Source organism: Rutidosis leptorrhynchoides, chromosome 1, assembly GCF_046630445.1.
Source record: "Rutidosis leptorrhynchoides isolate AG116_Rl617_1_P2 chromosome 1, CSIRO_AGI_Rlap_v1, whole genome shotgun sequence".
Taxonomy (NCBI): Eukaryota; Viridiplantae; Streptophyta; class Magnoliopsida; order Asterales; family Asteraceae; genus Rutidosis; species Rutidosis leptorrhynchoides.
Genome location: NC_092333.1, coordinates 265,622,374 through 265,632,487, shown reverse-complemented (window position 1 = coordinate 265,632,487; position 10,114 = coordinate 265,622,374). Strand labels below are relative to the sequence as shown.

Sequence of the window (10,114 nt, the reverse complement as noted above, 5' to 3'; positions counted from 1 at the left end):
GTTTACGAGTGCAAGAAATCCTAATAATTGAACGGTATAAACAGAAATGGTAAATTGAGGGTCGTCATACAAATATTAATTATAACATTCCGTTAAGTTTATTGTTTTACAACACTATTATACATAATTAACGAATTTCAATAGCATTGATTTGGCTTAACTATGATCAAATGATTACATTAATTATTATCTAAGTCACCATAATATAAAGTATTATTACGAAAATGTATTTTAAGGCTTGAAATATCCGATATCGTCAACATAGAGTTGTATTCCCTTGAAACCAAAAATTTGCTTGAAATTCAATGGACCAATCGGAGCGTGACACGTGGCGCGACAATCACATGTGATTGGAAAAAAAAATTAAAAAATAATTTTTTTTAAATTTTTTTCGAAAATTTTTTTTTATGAATTTTTTTTTTAAATTTTTTTTTTAAATTTACCATGCCAATCACATGTGATTGTAAAACCCAATCACATGTGATTGTGAAACTCAATCACATGTGATTCTGCATATCAAATCCAATCAAATGTGATTAAAAAAAATTACAATTTTAAAAAAAAAATTCAACCGGAAACATACTTTAATTCGGTGATTTGATCAAGTTTGTTAGCGTTTTGTGATCATATCTTCAAAATTTTAGACTTTAATTCGGTGATTTGATCAAGTTTTGATCCAAAACTTGGTGTTTGAAGGTTTTAGCACAAATTTAGTGAAATTCGTTATTATTCGTCATTTTACTGAATTTTATTTTTCAATTACATGTGATTGGATTTGACATGCAATAATCACATGTGATTGAGTTTTACAATCACATGTGATTGGCATGTCCAATCACATGTGATTTACTGCATGTATCACATGTGATTGTAAAAAAAATTGAAAAAAAAATTTCGAAAAAAAAAATTTTTTGAAATTTTTTTTTTCAAAAAAAAAAAATTTGAATTTCTTTTTCCAATCACATGTGATTATCGCGCCACGTGTCGCAATCTGATTGGTCCCTTGAATCTCAATTTAAAAATTGGTCTCATTTGAATATTCCTCCGTCAACATAATTAAATAATACGGTGAATTTTATTCCAACAATTGAATCACAAAAATGTATACAGATTCAACAAATAACTCAAAGCAGTAGATACCACTAGATTATTACATATAAATGGTTAATTACCTCTAAGTGAAACCCTCCTTTGTATTTTCGGGTTAATTATTATAGGGTTATAAGTAAGTTTTGTTGTTGTTGTTGTTGTTGTTTGTATGCTGTATGCAGTCTTTTACGGTGTTGAATATTGATAGTCTATATCCAGGCATTTTAGGCTCTCTGTTAACAGCCCGTATCAGCTTTGTTAATTTGCTCTCTCTAATGAAATTATGTCTTTTAAAACATTCTATACATATTTGGCAAGTTACAGGTAAGTTATGTGTTAGTTCTGAAACTGAAAAGTTTTATTCATTCACAAAGGAGCTAGACTTAAACGTCAGATAAATTAGGAAGAAAACAAGTTCTGAAATTAAATAATTTGGCATGATTATTTTCAAGTGTTTCATCAAATATATATTATCTACAGCCTTGAGGCTGACCATCTGGCCTCCCCTAAAACTTGGATTTTGATATATCTGAGATGAGTCTGATTCACATGCATGGTCCCAACCATCTATCCATGGCATTCATTAATTAGCATTTTTTAGGTACACTTGTTAGGAGTAAAGTATCATCATCAATTTCATCCATCAGAATCTGACTCGCGAAATGGTAATGGAACCGTTTTCACTGCTCTATACTTGCCAACATTGTTCAAGTGTTCATTTTCCAGCCTACATCGTATTAATTAATTTATAAAAATTATTATAGGAGTAGAAATTACTACGTATGTACGTATATACTCTGAAAACAAACCAATTAAGGCAAATGATATTAGTTTCACCTGTAGTAATTCCAATGGCCACGTCGAATCACCTCTAGAGAAGCAAGGGAAAACTCAAGCAACCGTGATTCAATCAATCCAACTTTGAATTGTAACACAGTCTCCAACCAAGCTACCCTTAGAACAAAATTTAATGCCTGCACATATATCATATAACAACATTTTAAAGTTAGTACATACAACTAGCCAGAATGTAGTATGCCAAATCAAATTCAGATTAAGTGCACGTACAATCGCCATGTAGTAGAAGCCTTTTTTCTTAAGGACAAGTTCATCTCTAAGCCATAGGTTTTTAGAATCGGGATCAAGAAGTCCCCAGTCCATAACAAAGTCCCAGTATAGCTGGTATATGGTGGCAATCAATGATGTCACCAATACAATTATCAACCAAAACTGTGTTTCCTGTCTTGCATATGTTAACCTCGCTCCGGCTGCAACCATGGCTGAAACATACTTCCCCAAGTTAGCCAAGTGGTTCACATCACCCTCATCAAACCATCTCCTTGCACACTATTTATATTCAAATCATCAATCAATATCATATATATATATATATATATATATATATATATATATATATATATATATATATATATATATATATATATATATATATATATATATATATATATATATATATATATAATGCTAATATGCAAGAGTAATAATTTAATTTTCAGCGTATTTACGTACCTGCATAGCGCGCCAATAGTATGGTGCAAAGGAGATTACATAAACAAGTTCACGATATAACTTTCCCGATTTGCAAGTCTGGTATTCATGTGTTTTGAAACTCCCTGCAAGGAAGTAACATGCTGTAGATTCCATATGCCTCAACAGTGGGATCTACAAGAATAAAATTGTATCAATCTACATTAGCATAAACGTCCGATCTTATAATTGATATATTTTGCAAGATTTTACTAACGACATTCCTTAGGACTATCGTTAACATGTATAAGTGTATTGTACATAGCAATTAATACTTACATTTGATGACGATTATTCAATTGTGCAAGATATACAAGCACCTTGATGACAGCCTTAAGGGACATCAAAAAAAAAAAAAAAAAAAAAAAAAAAAAATCCTATTTTCAATCGTTATATTGAAGAAGTAAGTACCTGGCTAGTGAGTTGGTCAGCCATGAAGAAATCTACCATGAGAACCTGTATGGGAAACAAAAGTAAATTATTAATCAAATCTTGTTAGTATACTATATACGGATGAATTGAATGATCGGTCGACCAGTTCATGGAGTAGGTACCTTGTACAGTGGTGAGCAGATTATGTTACGTATGACTCTAAGGAAGCAATAACGAGTTGGGCGATATAAGATGTTGAATGGACATACAAGTAGCCCAATAAAAATCTGAAAAAAGAAATATTGTTAAATGTATATATGTGATGCATGATATATAAGTAATTAATGTTAAGAGATATGAAGTTATAGTTACCAATAGGAGGATGCCAGGAATGGTATCAACTTGAGATGGAGAAAACCCATTAGAAACCAAGATGAGATGTAGTACCATTGCTGAAACCACACTAGTCATCATGCAGGTGCATATCAGAAATGCGTCTCTATACTTAAGTGCCGTTGCGCTTTGGAATTCAAATATGAAGTTGTAGTTAATCCGTGTAGCCTTCCAACAGAAGAGGTTGCACCCATACATGAACAAGTGCAAGCTCAACAATGCAAACATGCTGCATCCATGTATTAAAATTCATCATCTTTCATTGTATATTACTCCTAAAATATGTAATAGGACAGGTCAAGTGTACCCCTAATATACCAAATTATCATTAAAAAATCTTGTATTACTTAAAAGTTAACTACCCATGCTTGACTGAGATGCCACTGAGTTGCCCGATGAAGTAGACCACCAGAATTTGAATCTTGTCAAAGACATTTATTATAAAATGGAGTGTAATTAAAGGGTGCGCCTTGTGAGCAATTCACCCGGTACCAATTATCGCGTTCAGAGGGCTTGATACCTGATGTTTACCTTTTATGGGAGAGTCAATGCACTTGTTTATAGGGGTTATCTCACTAATTCAAAAGAAAAAACTCTTAAAACTTATATTGTGTGTATTAATTCGACTTTTATTGTATGTAATGTAATTTGACTATCATGACGTGTAAACAAATTGTCAATTGAACCTAATAAAATAAAAATGTCAATAATTCAAAGTAAATTTGATACACACAATAAATGTTAGTCTCTATTTGTTATATTTTAATTCACTTAACCCAAATATGTCTTGAAATAGGTAGATATTAAAGAGTTTAATTAATATACCTGAAAACAGGATAGACGGTTTCAACATAATCGGTTTGTGAACTAGAAGAGATGATGCCACTAATATGTGCCAATATTGCATATACAGCAAACAATGTTACAAAACTACCTGTAAATAATCCTGTTGCAACGTAAATCAACAATATCAGTACTTGTTAATTCCATGCATATTTATTTTAATAGTAAAGTTAGTTTGTGATTAAAATAAAGGCACCATGTATTAGTTGATATATTAATATTATTAAATATTAAAATATATACCAACAAAAAAGGTGATTGTGTGGGAGTCTTTTTGTTGCCGAGGTCTCAAGAATTTCATAGCCTTTTTCCTATCATCTTTGGCAAAGTGCTTTGTGAAAGATGATTCCACTTCGTCCATTAATCTCACCACCTATTCAATAAGTTAAATAAGTATTAGTTATAATCAATCAATATATAAAATTAATAGTGGTGTAATACGTCACAACTATAATAAATAAATTATCTTTCTTTTCGATGAAATAGCTTTAGTTAAAAAGTTATCGTTATTTTTTAGTAATAAACAAATTATCACAAATGACCAATATTTTATTTTTCTTCATAATATATTAATTAACTATTTGCTATATTTACGTGCCTACAAGTATTATGAACTTGGTCTCTACATATATGTCGAGACCATAATTGAATGAAAAGAAAAAGAAGCAAGGCATGTTTTAGTGGTACTTTAATTGGAAAAGCAAAATGTTAAATAAAGCAAGTGATTAAGGAATACCCCGGGATGATAGTTTAGTGAAAGTTACGAGTTTTTTCAATGTTTCTCTAATTTTAGTCGATTGTAGCTTTTTTTTTTTTTAATTAATTAAGGAGTACATGTAGACCCACTAAGTGCTCAATTACTTATGAGGATTATTATTCAATTTTAGCTTTCCATTTGAGTTTCTATTATTAAACTATCAACTAGAGGGTTATATGCAGATTTAATTTAGTAAAAGAAAAGGAATGTTATAATTTAAAGAAAAGGAAGAATAAAACTTTATACTTGACAAAACGATTATTTATTTAACTGTAACCCTTTACTTACTTATATAACTATAATTTGTAGTCAATAGTGCTTATAAATGAAACCTTGAATAAATTCATCGACACGAATAAATACATAAAAAATTAACAAGTTGTTTTATTAGTATTTACTATAATAAGTAATTAATTAATATTAATAATTATTAATATTAATATTAACCATATAATAAGGCATATTCAATTAACGGAATTAGTAAATGATCGACGTTGACGTTCTGGTCACATTAACAACAATTTACTTACGGTGCAATTCAATTACGAAATTTATCAGTTATTTTTTAATTGACGGTTAGGATATTGTACAATAAAATAATGCATGTTAACAACAAAATTCTTTAAAGAAAAGGTATGGTTTAATTTACCTTATCGGAACTAATGAAATCGGATCTCTTGACAGCTTTCAGGTAATTTACCGACGATTGTCTGTTGGATACCTGTCGGGGGGGGAAAATGTAATCAACTAATTGAGAATAAATACGTACTTTAGACAAAGGTGTATCCAAAATTCATCTCAAAATTCTTTCTTGTTTTAATGAATTAAGTAACTATATATATATATATATACCTTGTCAAATTTCTTCAGTATTTTAATAAATGCTACCATATTCAGGGAACTGCATGCCAAAATACTCACTTGATATATCAGTAAAAACAAATCGAATTTGAACAAGATGCGTTTAATACAGACATCAAGATATATTATACGAATACGAATACGAATACGAATGCACACAGTTATATTATATTGTATGCATGTATATGTACCTATAAGTTTTGAGTAGACCAAGGCCTCGATAAAGTTCGACGAAGGCTCCTCTGATCATTTTTTCAGCACATTGAAGCTTCTTGCGGTTGATGTAATCACCTTGTTTCTTAGGATTGTTTACAATATCTTCCCACAGCATAGATGTAACGGCTGTTATGGTTCGTGTTGGGGTGGTTGCTGGTATATCAATCCTCATGGACGTTTTCGGTTTTCCTTTTTTAGTCTTTCCGCGAGTTGCTGCACCAACAATGTTAATACCGTTCTTTTCTAGAGCCGATATCACCTCATCGGTCGTCTCCCCACCAAACTCCGATGCGGTTTCTAAGCATGATTACAGAATACAGATTAATTACGTACGTACGACTTAAATTCTTTATCAATTTTGCCTAATTAATTAGTGTATATGTAATATGGAGTACTCTAACGTGTTGGTGTATTGGTGGAGGTCAGAAGTTCGACCCACATTAGCTGCAAAAATATTTCTTCTTGAGGTTACTCGCTCATTTCATGGGTCTGGAAGGTATCGGGCGTCTTGCGTTCAAGCGTCACCCGAGGAGGTTTTACCACACGCGATGTCCGTATGGATTCATCGTGGGAGTTTCCTCCTGAGAGGCGGTAAAAGTGTGAGTAGTTCATCACAGAAAATGATCGGGGTAGATGGATTTCGACATCGCGTTCAAACCCGTCAGTAACTCCTAAGAATATGGAGTACTCTAAACTACATAAATAGATAACCACTTTTTAATTACCATGATTTGAGATTTGATACATATCTATAGTATTAAAGATCTTAAGATAAGATATATTATGTTGTTTTAACGGTGTTCTATCGGTTATATGTGTTTTGAAATTTTTATGATTAAAATCCAAACTGGGAAAAAAAAAATTTGAATTTAGTTTGGTTTCGTTTATAACCGAAAATAAAAATATCATATTTGACCAAAATAATCTTAAAAAATCAATTTTAAATTCGAATTTGATTTTAAATCGATTTGTGTTTTATGTGTATTAATATTTCATGTATTTTTTACTAAATTCGGTTTCGAATTCAATTCTGAATTAGTGTTAACCAAATTTAAAAGAGTAAAATTGACCGATATATGTAAATGAAACCTAAACTGAAATGAATTCAAATTCAGTTTAATTTTTTCATTATTTATTCTATCTAGTTTTCAAATCGAATGGTTTGGATTAGAATATTGAACACCCCTATATGGTTTCTTCATTTTCATACTTTTGCTCCATATCATGGTGTGGAGGTTTTGGTGTACAAATTGTGTGGTTAAAGTATTTTATTTGTTACACTTGTTATTAACAAGTGTAACAAATAAAATACTTTAACCACACAATTTGTACACCAAAACCTCCAAATTTTGACCCAAAACCTTCAAATTTTACCCACAAATCTTCAAATTTTGCCTAAAAACTTCAATTTTTTGCCTCAAAACCTCTATATTTTACTCAAAAAAATTGCTATGGTTTTAAAAAAATTTCGCCCCCGGTGGGAAAAAATTCTGGATCCGCCACTGCTTGTTAACACCCCAAACCTTCCCCAATTATCTTTTTGTTACAAATAGCTGCTTAAAATTTTAAAATGCTTTAATATTACAATTAAGCAAAACAGATAGAAAATAATTATTTGAAAAATAGTAATTATTAATAGACTGAGGGAGTATACAGTAGGTAGCAAATATGGCTTAAGTTTCACGATAAGTGATACTAATATAATAAGAAAAAACCTGAGTCAGAGGTAGGGCCAGATGAGTAAGAACGTAGGAATTCAGATGATGCTGGGGAATAATTGAGCCTCCTGCTGCTGCCGTTGTTGTTGGTTGATCGTCGTGTTCGGGATTCAACAAGTATTTGTTGAAGGTCTAACAAGATTTGAAGCTGTTTATTCAACATATCACCTCTCTCAAGGAACTCACGTTCTTTATTTCTATAAAACTCATTCACCTTATCAAGTTCCTCATCCAATTTCTCAAAGAACAACTTCACCTGCATATACATATTTATTAATAAAGTGTTATATATTTTGTTTTAGCAAGTTAACAATTATACATATAATAATTAATAAATGTCAATTAATTATGAATTGAACTGAATAGAATGAATAATTGCCTCTTCTTCCTCGGAATACGAATTATGATCAACAAGTTCAGTTTCGTCATCATATTCATCGTTATCTTCTTCTTCCCCTACTTCTCCTTGTTCCGATATTGTACTTTTTACCTACAACATGCATGACACGTGGAATATATGTATCAATTATAGCAATTGCAATGTTATACATACTTAATAAAATAATAATAATTTTATGTGACATGTAAATGTATGTATTTGTGATGGATTGCATGCCAGGTGTTATGTTTTATGTCACGATGGTATCGTGAAAGAGCAGTGAGTTACAACCGTTTATGCTGGCTTTTAGTTCCCCAAAATAGACATTTTTTTATCACAACTTATGCCTTTAATTTGTAAACGCCGTCAGCTCACCTCATCTCGCCGTCTATTAATTACAATAAGCTTTCAACTTCAGCTATTATATTTACTGTTATGTTATATTATTGGTCTCTTTACTTATATAATGAAATGAAATCCAACCCGAAACATTTTTTAAACAGAAACTCTTATACTTTTATCACTATTTTAGATGAGATTAAATTATTGAGATATAAAGAAATTACTGTAGTAATTATTGTTAATGTGATATATAGCTTGAACGGAATATATCATTAATGGATATTAATTGAGTAATTAAGTAACTACTCGGTAGTTCAATGCGTAACGTAACAGAAGCAATGCAAAAAACATCTGGTTTCATGGAAAAAAAAAAAAAGAAAAGGCAAATGATCATGAATTGAATGATGACACGATAAAACATGATGAGGACATGCACCGAGTTAATTTCTTTTCACACTTTAAAATTTATATTTATCACGTTCCTACTATACATATACATATATTTACTTTATACTCACATATAAAATCAATCAGTAGTTGAAATAATAGTTAATAAACAAAAATAATTACCTGATGAATCTGATCTGCTGCAGGTGGGTGGTCATTGGTGGTGGTGACATTACATGAGAGACGATGTATGAAGGAGCGAATAGGGTCGAAAATGGAGAGTCCATAATCATGACTATTATTACTTGAATTAGTTGTTAGTGACGATTTTCGAGAGAGTTTAACTTTCTTAACATGTTTCTTTAGCTGCCAGTAATTCACAAATGCATCTTTCCATTCGGGAATAAGTTGTGCTTCAAGCTCCTTTGAGAACTTCACCATTTCTTAATGGTGATACTTACTAATAGTAGTATACTAGATAGTGCAAAAATTAAGAGAACCACCTATGATCGATAGATTCGATCAGTAGGATAAGGAGAGAGTGAGAAAGAGAAAGATATATATAGATGAAGTTGTTGAATTAGGGGTTATCAAAGATATATAGAGAGAGGTGGAAGAAAGATGGTTTAACAAGTAAATGCTTAAAAAGCTTCTATCTACTGCCTAAGGCAAGTAAGGGTAAATTTAGAAGAAAATAGATAGATGAAAAAGAAAAAAAAACAAAGATGATGGATGTTTAACTAAAAGATTAGTTTGTCTTTAATTCCAAAGGGACCCCTTATTAGCCTATCCTCTTCCCCTACCCTTACCCTTTCTTACCTTTCTTTGTTTCTGTTTTGCTTTCAGGTAGCTTTAATTTATTAATTAACTAAATTAATTATCATCTTATGCAAGATGTACGTACCCAATTTCTGTATATATGTTTCTCTAAATTGACTAATTTATTACTTTTTTATTATTATTAACATGAACATGAAGGAGCAAAATATATGAGTAGTATATACATGGGATGAAAGTATAACTTAGAGCAGTATTCAAGAATGAACTTTCTTATTTTCGAATTCTTTATTAGTAAAAGTTTTATCATATTCAAAACATGATACATGCATGATAAGCAAACTTTTCATATATTATTATTTATTATAAATAGTAAATAGTATAGTAATAAATAAATAAGTTATCAATTGGTATAAGTTCACTAGTATTTTC

General features: G+C 30.7%; 1 protein-coding gene across 1 annotated transcript; it reads right to left on the bottom strand.

Annotated features, from left to right (window-relative positions):
* Positions 1-1,258: 1,258 nt before the first annotated feature.
* LOC139869286 (phosphate transporter PHO1-like) lies at positions 1,259-9,571 on the bottom strand. The gene is made up of 15 exons (XM_071857601.1): positions 9,089-9,571; positions 8,177-8,287; positions 7,795-8,053; positions 6,055-6,376; positions 5,855-5,903; positions 5,652-5,723; positions 4,489-4,618; positions 4,228-4,348; positions 3,382-3,631; positions 3,192-3,296; positions 3,049-3,093; positions 2,620-2,772; positions 2,158-2,436; positions 1,927-2,063; positions 1,259-1,816 (listed from the first exon to the last, which is right to left on the bottom strand). Exons 1-15 carry the CDS (start codon positions 9,344-9,346, stop codon positions 1,726-1,728), a joined length of 2,382 nt encoding a protein of 793 aa, XP_071713702.1. The 5' UTR covers positions 9,347-9,571; the 3' UTR covers positions 1,259-1,725.
* Between the last annotated feature and the right edge of the window lie 543 nt (positions 9,572-10,114).

Coding starts and splice junctions, on each gene's coding strand:
- LOC139869286 (XM_071857601.1), bottom strand. CDS start 9,346: ATGGTGAAGTTCTCAAAGGAGCTTGAAGCACAACTTATTCCCGAATGG. Junction 6,377..7,794: donor TGGCCCTACCTCTGACTCAG/GTTTTTTCTTAT, acceptor AATCATGCTTAG/AAACCGCATCGGAGTTTGGT. Junction 3,094..3,191: donor TCTGCTCACCACTGTACAAG/GTACCTACTCCA, acceptor TTTCCCATACAG/GTTCTCATGGTAGATTTCTT.